This window comes from Epinephelus lanceolatus, chromosome 10 (genome assembly GCF_041903045.1).
Source record: "Epinephelus lanceolatus isolate andai-2023 chromosome 10, ASM4190304v1, whole genome shotgun sequence".
Lineage (NCBI taxonomy): Eukaryota > Metazoa > Chordata > Actinopteri > Perciformes > Serranidae > Epinephelus > Epinephelus lanceolatus.
The window spans coordinates 25,217,571-25,235,100 of NC_135743.1; the positions used below are offsets into that span (position 1 = coordinate 25,217,571).

General features: G+C 41.3%; 1 protein-coding gene across 4 annotated transcripts in view; it reads left to right on the forward strand.

The window, feature by feature from the left end:
* ptprub (protein tyrosine phosphatase receptor type Ub) overlaps nt 1–17,530 on the forward strand; it is a 215,832-nt gene that overhangs the window by 191,550 nt on the left and 6,752 nt on the right. For all 4 annotated transcript variants that reach the window (XM_078171863.1, XM_033640425.2, XM_078171864.1 and 1 more), the window contains 7 exons: nt 1,378–1,494; nt 2,376–2,530; nt 4,933–5,068; nt 5,797–5,946; nt 8,560–8,874; nt 14,876–15,001; nt 16,972–17,129. In XM_078171863.1, the coding sequence (XP_078027989.1) occupies nt 1,378–1,494; nt 2,376–2,530; nt 4,933–5,068; nt 5,797–5,946; nt 8,560–8,874; nt 14,876–15,001; nt 16,972–17,129 (1,157 nt within the window). The remainder of the gene's footprint in view (nt 1–1,377; nt 1,495–2,375; nt 2,531–4,932; nt 5,069–5,796; nt 5,947–8,559; nt 8,875–14,875; nt 15,002–16,971; nt 17,130–17,530) is intronic.

Below are 17,530 nucleotides of genomic sequence, written 5' to 3' on the forward strand. Positions count from 1 at the left end.
TTTATCCAGGCTTCTTTACTTCCCTCTGTCTTCCTCTGATGACCATTCATTATCAAACTCCAAAAAATGGAATAATGTTCCTCTTTGCAGTGCAAAGTTTGTTAGTACGACCCTTTATGTAGGCTAATTATTGAGAACACATGTGAAGCGGAGTGATACAAGTATAGTCAAAAGTCTTGCTGCTGTTATACTCTGTATCAGCGCTCATGCAGTGCTTCCTGTCCAATCAAACTGTTTGGTTGGAATTAACTGTTGTATAAAGTGGAGTAACGGCGTCCTGAGCAGAGACTGAAGTCACACTACATCTGTATGTGTAATCATGGACGTATACCGACAACTGTATACAGCAGGGCCCCGTTAACTCCTGTGAAAGTTGCTCAGTGGCACATGAAGCCCAAAAAAGTTTAACTGCCCTGTGTAAAATTACCCAGATGAACAGCGCTGCTTCCACATCATTGGGCCCATAGAGCAGGCGCACTAGAGACTTCCTGGACCATATCCATGTTGAGAACCATGTGCAAACCATACCATCCCAGACTCTAGATAAGCTTTAGATGTCGTTTACAGGTCCTTTAATTTAACGCAAATATGATGCGAAGTACTCCAGGTAATCCAAAAGTAGCCTCAAGAAAGTGACACATAGACTCATCCAGTAACCTTTAAAAAACTTAAACATGCAATCCATGACTCTCTGCGCGTTCATAAACTGAGATGACAGAGCATCTATTGTCATTTGTTTAACTAGCAGTTTAACCTTGTAGTTTGGTCACTGGATTGATGCGGTTTACTTGACTTGACATCGTCAGTGCAGGTGCAGCAAACTCAAACAGCCCAGCAGCATCGTTCAGTAGCAGAGAATGGACTTGCAGCACATTTCATGGAAGCACTTTGTGTGACATCTTCCTCGAGATGTATAGAAATATCTTCGTTAAGGAGAGAGGGAGATTTAGAGACATTGCTCCTTAAGAGGGAGACGTTTTGGAAAATTGGGCACTTTAAGCCTGAGAAGGTTCAATTGAGAAACACGGGATCACATTTTCTCTCATTTTTTTTCTCTTTTTTTTTTTTTTTAGAAAAAAGTAAGAAATTGAAGAATGATTGTTTTAAGGTCAACCCTATTGACCTTTTCTTCAGTCAGCTTTGTTGTTAATAACCGGGGAAGGAAGAGATTTGAGTATACTGTGTTTTGAAAAATGAGATTGAACCAGTAGAGACTTTTTTGCTTTGAACTGGAGGGTAAAAAAGTAGAGATTCAACCTTCACAATACTGTATCAAACAGATTAATTCATGTTACACCTTCCACAGTTGTGCAGGTGCATTTTGTCAGGAATGTCAACATGAAGTTTCACTCTGTTGCTTCACTATTTTCTAAACAGGTGAAATGCTGTAAATACTGGCCTGATGACAGCGAGATGTACGGTGACATCAAAATCACTCTGCTTAAAACAGAGACACTGGCTGAATACACAGTCCGCACCTTTGCCTTGGAGAGGGTAAGTTTATCTAAGGTTTACATTTTGCCTGCCCTTGTTTGCCTACCATCTTTTGCATGTATTGGTACTTGTTATGGTATTCTTAGAATTAGACACAGTACATTAATAGAGGGGATTAGATACTTGACAGGACTTACTGCTGATGGGTATGAGGGCCACATGTTAAATTGAGAGGAATTAACACCAGTAGCTATGTGAATGCCCCTGCCATCTTTCCAACATAGCTGTTACAGTGTTGTGCCCCTGATGGCCTCCATCCTGTCAATCTCTCAGGGGATCTCTCATTGGAGGGGCTCAGAGCAACGCTGGAGTGACAGTGGCACAAACACAGCATTATCATCACACTGTCACATTCGCTCTCCATGGGCACACGCTGCTGCTTATTCAAATCGGCATGAATTTGGGAGCTGGTGACAGCTTGTTTTTCATAGCTCTTTTCCTCCCTTTCTTTTTTTTAGGGGGGATTTCTGTCTTCAACAAATCTTTGCTTTGCGTCGCTTTACTTTGTCATCTCTGTACAGAGGAAGAAATTGCTGTGTGACTGCAGCAGCCTCCCAGTAGAGAGGAGAAACCTCCCAGCCCTCCCTGAGCTCCGAGAGCCTCAGTAATTCCTTTTCGCGTGTCTGTCACACTGCGGCTGCTACTAGCATGTGACGCCCAGAGGCCTAACTGTCCTAGAAGACCTAACACCCCACGTAAATAATGTCCTGGTTGTCCTCACACTGAACCGAAAAATCTGTCACATCTATCACGGATGTCTCTGAATGGATGGGAGCACGCCTTGGATGAATTAAGGGCCTGTAGGCTACTACGGTTAAGAAGCCATAAAAATGTTATTTTCTAACATGTAATGCTAATGTGTCATGTGTTTCTGTTGACAGAGAGGATATTCAACCAAGCATGAGGTGCGTCAGTTCCACTTTACATCCTGGCCTGAGCACGGGGTGCCCTATCACGCCACTGGACTGTTGGCCTTTATACGAAGAGTGAAAGCCTCTACGCCTCCTGACGCTGGCCCTGTGGTGGTCCACTGCAGGTAGCATGACGCTAAGCAGCCGCTGTAACCTGCAGCATTATAAAAGCAAACCAACAGTAACTTTTATTGTAAATATGAGTGTTATCACAATTACTTTTTTTAGTATGATAAGTTGTATTAGTAAAAGTTAGTATTCTCTGTTGGGAGGCTCGGGACCACTACAGTGTGCAGAATGAGGGTCATGTGATCAATTGAGATTGAGTAGCCATTCAGTAGGCTACTCTTCGTTAGCCCTGCTATCAAGGCCAATTGAAACGCAATAACTAAACTCAAACTAGGGTAAGGGTAAGGGTTTTTAAACAACCTGTTGCTTATATCGCTATTCTCTTTTACACAAAATACCTTATTCCATCATTCCATAGGCCACTGCAAGCTTTCTTCATCGTCTCTTGGTGGCTTTTAACACTCTTATGCCTGAAGCGCTGTTACCAGAACTCCTCCAGTTTTTCAGATTTCGATTGTCCAGTTTGTTCTGCATTATCATACATCCATTGTTTTCCTTCCTAGTGCTCTTCTTGTTACATCATCTCCTTGCACTCTCTTGCAGTGGCACCTGTCTTGAGAATTAGCACTAGCTACTGCATAACTCCATGAACCAACATCCAATATTAGCATTAACCGTAGAGGATTGAAAAATGCATAAATTTGCATTTTCTTTTGCTGATTTTTTGAAAATTCTGTTAAAAATGTGTGCTCAATTTGTATGGAAACCCTCAATACAATGATGTTGGTTAGAAGACAAACAACTCAGATGCTAAATAGAAGATTAATAAAGACTGGACTACACTTAAAAATCTGACTTTGCACCCCTCATGGATATTCATGCAAACTGGATTTTTATTTATTTAGATTTTGAAAACCTCATGTGATGAGCCCTTTAATTCATAATGTAGCTTTTTTACTTTTTTACTATCACACAGTGTTCTGGATTTTCTCTTGCTGGTGGCACAGCAAAGCTTCCATTAACTCAGAGCTTGTCCATACCCATTGGTAGCTTTGTCACCTTCTACCTATGCCAATCCTCAATGCCTATGTGCAGTTTCACATAGATTGACCACGTCAGTAAGTAGAAAAACGTGGGACAGACAGAATGACTGACTGACAGAATGACACACTGACAGGTTCCGTGATTATGTACAGCATACCATACCATGACTTAGTCATACCAAATATTAGAAGAAAAAAAACAAGACATTCAGCCATAGGGGGAGCCACAGCGATCGGTTGCATTTTATAGTTGTTATAGTGCCACCCAGTTGCCAATTAGAGTTAAATTTCTCCAGTCACCTTGAGGCGTCCGGTTCTACATATCTACATACACATACACATATCTATATCTAAAGTTTAGTAAAAATCGATATGGCCGTTAAGCCTAGGTAAGAAAATAGCTCTCTAGCACCCCCATTTTGTTTGATGGGGTCAATAATGGAGGGGTCCCCTCAGATTATGTGTGGTCATATGCCTACAAAGTTGCGTGGTGATCGGTGAAACCCTTGAGATGTTATACACCTTTATGTGATGAGTCACGCCCTCCGCAATATTCATTGCCTTATAGAAGCTCAGTTTTAGTAAGTTTTCCAACTTTTGCCAAGAGGGAGCTTTAGACATTGCTCCCTAGATTATGTTCACCAAGTTTCATGCAGATCGGTCAAACTTCCTAGGAAGAGATTGATTTAAGTGTTTTTCAAAAAATTCAAATTGGCAGAAAATCTATATAACCAGAAGTTATGGGTTCTTGAGGCAAATTTGTTCCTCATGAGGAGAGGCATCTCTGTGCAAAGTTTCATGTCTCTACGACATACGGGGCATGAGATATGCCCATTCAAAGTTTGCAATTTCAATTGGTTGCTATGGCGCCCCCCTTTGGCCAATTGATGTAATATTGCTTCATTTGCATCCTCCCGTGACCCTCTACCACTGTGCCAAATTTCACATGGATTGAGGAGAAAAACGTTGAACAGACACACAAACAGTTTTCGTCATTATAGTAAGGTTAAAAATACGTCACAGGAGTGTCAGTTGAAGAAGGTAGAAACAAAACATAATGTGGTAAAAGCTACCAAACTAAATTTCCAGTAATTTCATTATAGAATGTAACACTAGCTTAACACACATTAAAAGATAATGGTGTAGTAATAGCCAGGACAGTGGCAGATAGCGCAGTATAACCTGGCTGCGTCAGTCAACTGCTAGTGTGCACGTGACTCTTGTCTTGTATGTTGTAGCTGTCCTTCAAGACTCTCCCATTCTCTTTTAAATCATGTAGTGTAACAATTTCTGCACCTGAAGAGACACACTGCACACCGAGTACATTTCTACATTTTTACCAACTTGATAGTCTGGTGATTAAATGCTTTAAGACTGTACACTGTTCCTCATGAAAGATGTCCTTTGTGTGCCAGTGTGGGGGCGGGCCGTACCGGCTGCTACATCGTGCTGGATGTCATGTTGGACATGGCCGAGTGTGAAGGCGTGGTGGATATCTACAACTGTGTCAAAACCCTCTGCTCTCGACGCATCAACATGATCCAGACAGAGGTCAGGCTAACTGCACAGCCGGGAAACCACTTCACATTCAAATTTAAGTCTGTTATCTCTAATTTGTCTCGCACATATTCCGGGGGTTACATCACTGGTCATAATATGGTAACATTTCTCCACTGGAACTTCTGGAGAGACGGATTTTTAAACATTTGTTTTTCCCTCCTGTTGTTTGGAAATTCAAATAGCGAGGGGGGGAGGTGTATTATCATACTCCCCCTCTGGGACTCATGTAAAGGTCATTGCAATAGTTTAGAGAAAAGACTTGTATTGTCTTTCAGTGTGCTGCGTAGGCACGTGCTGTTCTTTAGATGTGCAGATAATTTGCATATTCACCCCTTATTATGTAAATCCGACATTGACTTAGCTGTTTATTACATTTGTAGTTTTGTGCAGGGGTTCTCTAATTAAATGCACAAGGCATGTGTTTGTTTACTCGGAAATATTTATTTATTCTCTAACAGCTTTCATACACCACCAACATTATAGCACATGTTTAATTCAGAACAAGGTTATGAGAAATCTCCGCCATTCTTTTTATTGTTTGATTATTTATTCACATTTACATAAGGTATGTTCTGTCTTAACCCGCCGTGCTTTGTAATGTCGGTTTAGCTGTTTGCAACACTCCCTCATGTGTTATCTGACACCCACTAGAGTGCACACGCATGCCCACACATGTGCACTTACACAGCACTTAATAATGTTACCTTTCGTCCTTTCAGGAGCAGTATATCTTTATCCATGATGCCATTTTGGAGGCCTGTCTGTGTGGAGAGACGGCAATTTTGGTGAACGAGTTTGCCGTCACTTACAAGGAGATGCTGCGAGTGGATTCCCAGAGTAATTCCTCTCAGCTACGGGAGGAGTTTCAGGTTGGTTTTTAGCCGGATGGAAACATCATGACCCTCATCAGTTTTCTAAGCACATATTTAGCTAGTTAAAATATGCAGCCATTAAAAGCTGAAACATGCAAACACTTATTCTGAATCACACAGCCCACACACTGTAATTTGCATTTATAATGATTTAAGTTAATGAAACCTAGTAGTGGGCTACTTTTACTTCTACTGTTACTTACTACTAACAACAATGTAGCACAAGCACTTATGGAGTACAATAAATACTATGATCCGGACCCAGCGGCCAGCTTCATGCATTACAGCAGCACAGCTACTAAAGACTGACGCAATGAGACAATTAAAACTGAGCGAAGTGTGATCTCCAAGGAAGTGTGTGTCTGTGAGTGTGTGTGTGTGTGTGTGTGTGTGTGTGTGTTTGAGAGAGAGAGAGTAAAGGCCTTGACACTTGTTGGTGAGTGTCTGTAGCCCTGGTCTTTGTGGTTGTCCCGCACCATTGGCCCTTGTCGGCCTTTGTTGGCCCTTGTTGGCTTTTTTTCACCCGATTTAGCATGTTGATTCCACGTCAGAAATAGTGGACCCTGTCGGTGAATTAAATCACTCTGACTGGCAGTTTAACTCAGTGCATGAGAAGAGAAACGAAAATGATGGGGCACCCAGTAGCACACCTGGTAGAACAGGTGCCCCATGTACAAGGGTCTGTTCTTGCCGAGGTGGCCACAGGCTCGATTCTATTCAGCGGCCTTTTGCTGCAAGTCATCTCCACTCTCTCTCTCTCCCCCCTTCGCATGAAAGTTGTCCTCTCTAATAAAGCCCAAAAAATAATCCCAGAAATAGTAAAAAAAAAAAAAAGCGAAATGGAAGTGAGGAAAGTAAACAAACAGCTAAAGTCGAAAGGAAGTGAGACCAAAACAAACTTGCTACAGAAGATTATTTTTCTTCAGCCTTTGAGCTCTTTAGCAGAAATGTTTCCTGATGGTTTGTGTTATTGTTCAATGGCCCACAGTATGATATGCTTTGTTCCTTCAACTTTGGACTGTGTTGTTACTGAGCTAATTGGCTAACTAGCATCAAAAATGTCTTCTGGTTTCCATTTTTGAATGACGAATACAGACTATTGCTGTCTGCTGGTGTGGAGACTTATTTCCTCTCATGCAGGCACAGAACTTATGTGCTGGTTGGCCATTGGCTGTAGTCTTTGCGGTGTGTTCAGGTGCAACATTTTGGCCGAGACACAGGTGATGGGAGACACCACAACAGTCGGCTTTTGTTGCCACTAGTTCTTTGAAGCCGGTTTGGTGTGTCTGGGTCTTACAGAAAGAGGTGGAGTAGGTGGACTTTTTGTTCTCAGTGATCGATTAATGACAGCCATCATCAACTAATGATCCATAGTATACAGTTATGAGAGTATTATATTTGTATATATGTTTTGCATGTATTCTGTTGTGTACACTAGATATGCTCGGTTATCAACTTGGTGTTCACACAGTTACATAAACAGATGACAATATCTTCTCTGTCGTGGAAAAGCACTTTACAGCAGACATTTGCAAGTCGACACAGAAAGTGCAGAAAGGAATGAGCTAATGGATGTGCGTGTGTATGTGTGTGTATGTGTCTCTGTCATGTATACATCCATAAATGTGTGTGTGTATCTGTGTATGATGTTTGTTCCCTTTCACTTTTGATTCTGCGTGACTGTCATTGAAATCCTCTGCCCGGTTTGTAGGAATGTGGTCTCAGAACATTTTATTAGATGCTGATTAGGAGAGAAGAGAGCCAGCTGTGTTCCCACATGCTTTACCTGACTCACCCCCCAACTCCCCACCCTGCTGCAGAGCTCACGCAGCAGCCGCATTGATTCCAGGTTTAGCATTTCAAAGTAATACTGGAAAAGGCTCATGCTCCCCCCTTTTAATTCTATACTGTTTTATCTTATACTCTTTATAGGATTTATGATGAATGTATTGCTTACAATTGGGGAATTGTACTGTAGGTGGAGCGATGCTCTGATTACAAGCTGTTAGTTCTTCATAAAGGAAAATGTTACATGCCTGGCTTTGATCTTGTAAACTTATCCATCTGACATTGTTGGTGAAAGCCTCCCCATCGCCCAATGAGCTTTCTGTTTGCCTTTTTACTCTGTCATCCTGCAGACTGCAAACAGCCAACCGGTAGTACTGACATCAGCAAGTCACAGATCTATTATTGATGCTGTGTATTAATGATCCGAATACTTTTTCACGTTGTCAAATGTCATTACGGCTAAATAAACAGAGAGTTCATCAAAGAAAATTGATGTTCAATACCTCCCCTTGAGTTGTTTTAACTTCATTACATTTTCTTTTATAATGCAGCCAGCCTAATTAATCCTTTATTATTTTAAATCAGTTTGTCAACCGAGTGTTCTGAGTATTAAAGATTCTTTCAATTAACATTATTGGATTCTTGGCGTTCTCTGAGTCCCAGTCCTCCCTCTTGTCTGATTCACTTCTTCTTCTCTCTCCTTCTATGAATCCTTGGCTTATCTCTCCCTGTTCCTCACACCTTCCATCTTTCTAATTCTCTACACTGTCATGTCACGCTCTCATTGCGCTTGTCTCACCTCTTTAACATTTCGATTTACAGACGCTTAACTCTGTAACTCCCCACCTGGATGTGGAAGAGTGCAGCATTGCTCTGTTGCCCAGAAACCGAGAGAAGAACCGCAGCATGGATGTTCTGCCACCTGATCGCGCCCTTGCCTTCTTGGTTACAACAGAAGGGGAGAGCAACAATTACATCAACGCCGCTCTCGCCGACAGCTTCCATCGGCAGGCTGCTTTTATTGTGACCCCTCACCCTCTGCCTGGTACCACGGCTGATTTTTGGAGGCTGGTCTTCGACTACGGCTGCACAGCCGTGGTCATGCTCAACCAACTCAACCAGTCAAACTCTGCCTGGGTAAGGTCAAAGTGTTATATACTGTTTTATTGCCATCGATTTGTTGACACCATAAAGAAAAAGAGACGTAGAAAAATGTTTGAGTTCACTCACACCAGATCCGCTGTTTGCTGTGCAAGTTTTTACTTTCAGCACTTTCGAGGTTATCTGAACTTTACTCGAGACTTTTCCTGACATACCCTGCCTTCGCTGTTTCTGTATCTCACTGTGCTTGGGATTAGTTCCTTCATGCCATTTTGTTGGGCTTTGATCCCTGACCACATTGATCTCAAGGCATGACTAGATAACACCCGCCCCAGTTTTTCCTTCCCCTCCTCAAGTTACATCTCTAAAGAATAGGCTTGTATTACCCTCCAGCCACATCTCAGGGTTCTTTTTGTTGGCGTCCCACTTTTCCTCATGAGCATATGTCTTTTTCTGTACCGCAATATATCCGTTTCTTTCGTTAACACTTGCAATAACAGTAACAATGAGTAATAGTGATAACGAGTGGAAGCACAACACAAGATTCAAGTTCAAAAATTAACAACACAATGGAACGTGAAACAAACAAAAGTATGTCCTAAATTCATTCACAGGGTATTTTAAAGATTGTTAAAGTCTTTGCTTGCCTGGCCCCTGTGGCAGGGATGCTCAACTTGCGTTGCCCAGGGCCAGTTTTGCAAAATGACAGGAGGCCAGGGGCCAATTTAAAAACAAACATTAACAATTAATAAATGAATAATTAGTCTGGACCTCTCTATAAACAAGCTTTATTTTGCTGCTTTTTTATGCATTCTGATGCCTTATTTGTATTCAAAGTACAAAAAATTTCCAGTGCGACTCAACTTATTTTAATTGGGTATTAAAAATGGTTGATACGGAGGCCAGATTTGGCCCAGGGGCTATAAGTTGAATTTCACTTCCTGATGGTAAGCTATCACATATTGTTGTAGCTCAAATGACAATGCTTAAACTCATAAACAAGGACTAAAAGCTGTGGTTGCCAGCTTTTATAAAAAATAACTTCCTCTTGTTTTTGCTGGGATTGGCACTATATCCACAGTTTACATGGGGCAGATTATCTGTAAAATAAAAACTTATTCTTCTGCCTTCTCCTAGTGCTTTAATGACATTATCACACTTGAATGAAAACAACCAATCAGAGTGGAGGAGTTTCTAATGCAGCTGTCAATCGTGTCAGTCACTGCTTGTAAACTGTGGTCAGACGGTCAAACTAGGCAGCACTGCTTAAATATGAATTGAGATGCTGTTACTTGATATCATATGAAAAATTCTGTATGATACTTAATTATTCACATTACTGATACTGATATTTCGACTTGTTGACACCATACTGTTACGCATGGTAGTGACAAGCATGGCTGAGAGCAAAATTATTATCGACTCCACTGTAGTTCCAAATAGAGAAGCAGCTTCAGTAGTGTGGAATAAACTGTGGCGTCCTGGATGTTTTATGAACAGCCCCGGACTTCTCATAGCCTGGAAATCCAGACCCAAATCTAGAAAGATTTAGGGTCTGGCTATGAGTCATGCAAATGGCCCAACTCGAGGGGCGGCACCAAGCATGCATTTGAAAATATCACTGCACGCAATTGGATAACACTACGACCAATCAGAACAATACACAGGGTGACGTATCCAGAGCGCTACCAGTGGGGCTAACTGGTAGATTAGACTCTTGTTGTATCCGGTCGGCAAAACAGCAAAAACATCCTTCTTGCAAAGGAAAGATTCGAGCGCCGTCTTCTGTTCCTCTTTTCGAGAAAAAGCCAAGTCTAACTCGTTCATTGTAGCGGCCAAAGCTGTTTCAAATAACTGGTGTTCATCCGTAGCCATCTTGCAATGTTTACTGACTGATTCCGGACTTCGTCGTCACAGCACTGTCATCATCTGTTTAGCTCGCCTCTGACCCGCCTATATCAGATACACCGATGTGATTGGTGCAGCTCAGCTCCAAGGGCATTGGTAATGAGCATCATTACTGATTGCCAGAGTGACTCGCTGAGCAAATTCAAATTGTGCTTTAGCGAGAACTTTGGATTTCCAGGGTAGACTTCTCAAGCTCTTTTAGCAACTTACAGCTCAGAGGGAACTCACTCAGCGGCGCCTCTGGCAGCAGCACAGCCTCTCTCCCTCTCCTCTCTTGCTGTGCGTCAGGAGTCAGTGTCGTCAAGTCATTTTGTCATGTAACATGGTAATGTAAACCTATGTCACGCTTGCAGCTCGACAAAAAACTACATATATGAGAATGTCCAATAGTTATGGCAGCATAACAGCCTGTCACAGCGTGATGATTAGAGGAGAAATGGCAGAGCATAAAGGTCCAGGTGGAAAAAAACAACACAATCATTTAGGATTTTGCTAAAAGAAAAGGAAATCACCTATTAATTTAAATACATATATAGATCTCAGGGTACATGCTTTGGATTTTGGAGCAGTTTAAATGTGTAATTTGTGGTATTTTTTGTTGTTGTTGTACAATTGATACTGTATACAGAATCTGAATCTCACAATCTGAGTTACTGTCGTTGTTTACAAACTAAGACATAATTTTATTTTTTACTGAATATTTGACGGCAGACTGGTAGGATGACATGTAAACTTAATCATTTCTTTTGTTGCTTTTTTTCCTTAAAATATTTTTTACTTATTTGACATATTGTGAAATCGCAAAAATACCCTGAAATATTGTGATATTAATTTAGGACTATTTCACCCACCCGTACCAAATGTAGCTTTAAGAGCTCTACCAGATAATCAAGATAATCACACTGAAGAGAAAAAGTCGGATACAGATCCTGAAGTCTATTCTGACATAGGAATATAATCATATCTCAGAGTTTGAGTCTGGTAGGAAACCGTTGAGCAATTTCAGCTATCCTGCAATTTTCTGATTATGACAGATGAACAGATCATTAAATAATTAAACATGAATGAAATGAAAGTGTGTAAAAAAAAAACCTGAATGTCATTTAAAAAAAAGGAATGTTTCAGTTCTCAAGATATTTCTCAGGTGGGGGAAACAGGACTTAACAAGCCTACAGCAGTAATATGGGGCTCCAGACTGATTATATGTAAGTCACAGATTTTTAGCAGAAGGAACAACATAGTCTGTTAAAGAGCCAAAAGCTGGCACAACTCGACTACAGACGTGTTCAGCCAATAATTAAGATCTCCATTTTGTTGGGAGTTAAGCTGAGGGAGATTGGCAGACATCCAGTCGGTAATGGCAGAAAAACAGTCATGCTGCTGAATAATTCAACAACGTTGGGACAGGTATGACTTGATATCTTCGGCATAATAATGGAAAGAAATGAGAAATGTCATGCTGTCTAAGAATATAGCTGAAGGAAAGGTGAGAATAAGATTGGTCCCAAAATGGACCCTTGTGGTACACCACACAGGGACACTGGCTGTGAGGAAGAAAGACACAAAAAACATGGTGATGGACAAACAAAACCAATCATGGACAGTCATGGAGACACTTTAACATCTTACTAACAATATTTTAATCCATTAGCGTCAAATGCTGCACTGAGATCAGACATTATGGCACTGAGCATTAGGGCCAGGATACATGCCGTGACTTTTACCACCTGGAAAACGTGAGGTCGGGCGTCTGGGTGCCACTCATGTGCCTACTCTGTGCCAACTTTCATGGGCGCAAGGCAGGTTGTGCTTGATGTTGCTAAGTGACCACAACCAGCACTGTATCATGGCCTATACACCAGAAATCCAGAGTTTGCAAATTATCTTCTTCCAGGCATTTTAAGTGTGTATTAGGCCATAAATGTCTTTGAAACAGATGTAAAGCTCTGAGCAACCCTGCACTAATATGATCAACTCCACATTTACCAAAGACTTATATTTACAGAAGAAAAGGAAAAAAATGCCGGATTTGATTGGTTGGTCCTTTTCATTTGTCATAAGGTACACAATATTACATTCCAAAAGTTGAACTTTGTTAATCTGAGGGTGCAGCCGTCTCGCCCTGAAAAACTGGTGCTTAGGAAGGCTTGGGTGCAGCATTGGCATCGCTCTGACTTCTACGTGTCCTCATTGACAACAATTAATTCGAGTGCGCAAAAACCGCGGCATGTGTTCAGTCCCTTAGGCAGCAGCTTTCATCAGTATCTCATTATCAACTCTTACAAGGGCAATTTGAAGTACTTATGTATAATTTCATATTGCCTTGTATTACACCTGTATAATTAATCCGTGTGTGAATAACTAGAGAATCATAGAAATCACCTGCAAAAAGCGAAAGACATGGAAGATAAAGGCTTATGCAGAATCTGGATTGTGGTTTTTAGGCATAAAGATTTACAAGCTTTGTGTAGTCAGACTTTAAATATGTATTACATTGTATCACAGCCTTGGAAAACAGGTACTTACTCTAAATTATGAATAATTGTTTGTCCAAGGTCTACCTTAGATTGCTGTAAAATCAGCCCTCAACATTTTTGTCTGTGTCTCTTGATAATGCTGGTGGAGATATAATTATGTAGTGAGTGTAAGTAGCAGCTGTGGCACTACTGGTTTTAAAGGGTACATATTTTGTCTACGTATTGCCGGTTTAAATGATAGTTTATAAGAAAGGACATTGAATTAGAATTAAATAAATAACTAAAGATGACAGTGTGTTTGTAAAAAACTGAAAGAACTGGTCCAAAAATTGAGCCTTGCAATATACTACTACTACTACATTACTAATAATGCGCTACCTGATGTAATTTCTTTTTACATTTAAAGCTTCTACTGGAGATTTCGAATGAAGCTTCAAATGTCTGTTGTCATATTTTAAGTCATCACGCTTACAAAAAGAAAAAGCAAAAAAACAAAACAATCCTCAAACAAAACCCTTGCATAAAGTTAATCATCAGATTAAATGAGTTCATTGATTTTTTTTGTTAAAACAACTTTCTTTAATTAATACATGTAATTCATTCTGCTGTTAGACTGCTGGCCCTTTAATTACAGGTGCGTGACTCCTTTTGTTTGCTGCAAGTGGGGAGCAAACGCCAACAATTATGGATTGAAGCAGAATATTTTGTTAAAAACATGTTGAGAATTTTAAAAATGATTGCAGCTGTCTTTTTTTACATAACTTTTGACTTTTGGACTATCTGCTATCTGACGCTAATTATGACAGTATCCCACCTTTAGATGTTCATCAAAATCGGTAAACACTTACTATGACCTTTAAGGGCCTTGACAGTCTTTGTAACAGTGGTTACAGTGTCGAGAGTTTATATCGAATTATGAATCATTATGTATGATCTTGTAGAAATTTAGGGTTTCTGTGTTTGCCTTTGTAACACCCTGTGTAGTCTAGTTATAAAACTGAAAATAAATCTTTGCCCTCCCCACATTCAATCCCACTTTTCATCCCCTCCCCTTTAAATATTTTTCATCTCTTTTCTTTTCTCATAGTGCACTGCAGCTCCTTTTGGGTCTTGCCTGAAAATTGAGTTATCACCACTTTAAGTTGTTCATTGCAAGATCTTGCTATGAACTCTGTTATAGAGTTCATTTGCGGCACTAGAGTACTCTGTCTCCCTCTTGTTGCAATCTCTCAAAGCACATTACGTCTCTCCGTCCCCGCACTGCCTGTTTCCTTATTAACACCAGCATGCCACTTTAACACCTCCTATCCTACATAGGCACATACTAACAACACTTTTGTCATTGTTGTTATTATGCTTGTGGGTCTGCATGTCTCTTCAACTGTATTATGTTCTTTTGTTTTAAGGGCATGCATGCAGACCCCCCCACTGCATATATGCACACACCCTCACACACACATACTTACTTAATTTCATCATTTGAACTTCTTAGAGTTCTCCTGTCTTTGATAATCCAAGGCTTTAGGAGCAAAGGCATGTTTTGGCCTCAAGTACTGAAGAATTCACGAGTTAAAGGACTCTATGTGCCACATTTAATCACTGATAAAACAACTCCCCTCCTTTCTCTCTCTCACCTCTCCCTCTACCTGCAGCCGTGTGTTCAGTACTGGCCAGAGCCTGGTTTACAGCAGTACGGGCCCATGGAAGTGGAGTTTCTGTCCATGTCAGCGGATGAAGATGTCATCACTCGTCTGTTCCGGGTCAAGAATGTCACAAGGGTGAGTCATGGTGGTTCTACAAAAGCCTGCACAGGACATGTAGTTCCTCTCGGTGGTATTTCACAAAATGATAACTTGAACCTCATTAGAAATGCATTAGCTGTTGTCCTCAGCGGTAATTCAGATGTGACATTTTACCTACAGTACATTTAGAGCTGCCAGCTGTAATGTGCATCTAAAAACCACCTGACACAAGTCCTCAGAGTCAAGGTACTATAGACTCGGCTGTTAAAATACTGTGTACCTGAAACCTTGAGATGATGATTTGAATTTCTGTATAATTTCTTGTATGTGCTCAAACTAAAAGGCTGCATGCTTCACTTGATGCTGGATTTCTACACAGCGTGCGCCTCTGCATCGTTATCTGTCTATATTGCTTTCTTATGCATACACGATGACACTCCTCTGCCTCATGGGACAGAGGGGGTTGTCAAATAAATACACTCTGAAATAAAGACACTCTAAAATATAGCCAGGAGATTTGTACTGAGCCCAGTGAGTACGAAACATATTCAGAGACTGTATTATGCATACTACAAAGGACATGGTTTTGATATTCAGCAGTCCAGAAAATTGAGCCACCCATGTTTCCATAAGATGTTCCCATAAGAGTGATGCATATTACAAGAAATTTCTGTGGAAAACATGCAAGAAAAGCCCATTAACATGCATGCAATAAAGGTCAGTCACTTCCTTTTTCAATTTCTTCTTGTCATTACCTAGATAGGCGTCTTCCCTCTCTCAGGTGCCTGTTGGCATAATAAAGAGGAGACTTTTATCATCATAATGAATGCCATATTTTCAGTCATGGGATACTCTTTTTAAGCTGCAAAGCAGACTCTCTTTTGATTTGTTCATAAACCGTATCACACATTTCTTTAAAAGAAGTATCTGGCATGTAGAGAATTAGGAAGACCTCACGAAACAGGCTAAATAAAGACACTGACAGCTCCGTCGTCGTAGAGGGAGCACAGGGGATGTCACCGTGGTCTTCTCTCAACTTACTTTTCTCCAGATGCGTGCATATGTATGAATCAGTCATTTTGACTTCACACACTTCACTGGGTTGATTGTGCGTGTGTGTGTGTGTGTGTGTGTGTGTGTATGCAGGTATGGTTTAAGCCTGCAAATTTGCATAAGCACATGCATGCATTCTGCTCAGGATCACTGTCAACCAATTATTGAAGAAATCTGTATGCAAGGCGTTTTCCTGGCTGCCATTAGAAGCAGCGCGACATGCATCGCCCAGAACTTCCTTTCTTGATTGGTATCCTCACCCCCTCTGTCGACTGCCCTTGTCATTCCCCTCTCTACCCGTGGCACCTTTTTTCTACTCAGTGCACGCCACTGTCAAGGAGAGGGCAACTTAACACAGCATGGGAGAAATCAAATCACACAGAAATAACACACAGCTCTCCCTCTCACTGCCCCTCTCTCAGTGCATCAGTGTGTATGCTTCCTATGTGTGACAATGATATACAACAGTAGCGAGTAAAAGTCAAAGGAAGTGCAATGTAAGCATATGTATGTGTGGGTAGAAGAGTAGTACAAAAAAGAATACATAGTGTAAATCCCACCTCCGCTGAGGCAATTCCTCCATGCATCGTTGGTGTCTTTGCCAGCCCAATTTGCATGAGTTACAGTTCTCCACTGGTCCTTAAGTATTAGGTGAGATTCTACAGGACAAGGTTATGAACACACAGGGACCCCTCTCACACACAGCCCGAGCCCTGCTTCCACCTGCAGACTCATATATCTCAAAGTCAGCCTGCTGAGTGAGCACAGCTAAGAGTGCCAGCACGCCGCCAGGGGAGCACTCAAACACGGGTGTTAACTGGCACACACAGAAAATACTGAAACAACCAGGAAATGTAATAGAACACAGACACACTGGAGCATGTGCACGCACACCCACACAGTACGAGAACACTCAGATTCCATGTGTTCAATGTTTTCTGTTGCATTCAAAGCTCCAAGAGGGCCAGCTGGTGGTGTGTCAGTTCCAGTTCCTGCGCTGGTCAGCATATCGAGATGTTCCCGACTCCAAGAAGGCTTTCCTCAACCTATTGGCTCAAGTGCACAAGTGGCAGAGGGAGTGTGGAGAAGGACGCACTGTTGTCCACTGCCTGTGAGTAGTCTGTTAGCGACACACATCATGCACTGTAAATTAAAAGAGACAGCGACAAGGCAGAAATTTTCAGTCGGTCCCTTTCAGACAGGGAAATTCCTGCTGTTTGAGAGTGACATTTAAAAGTGCATTAAACCAAAATCTTATTCTTAGAGGGGAGTATGTTAAAACATGGTAAATCAAGCCCAACTCTGCTGGATAAAACTTGTCATGTCTTGTCTCTGTGGTGTTTTTTCTTTGGTTTCCGTGCAATGAGATGCCGTGAAAAGTACTTTTCCTTGGTAGTATTTTTATTATGTAGAAAATCAAATTGTGGTTTAATGTGCTGCACCTTGGTGTAGTGCAGTGTGCGATGCTGTATGCCCCTATGTTGTCCTAAGCCCCCGGAGTGCACACCCGCT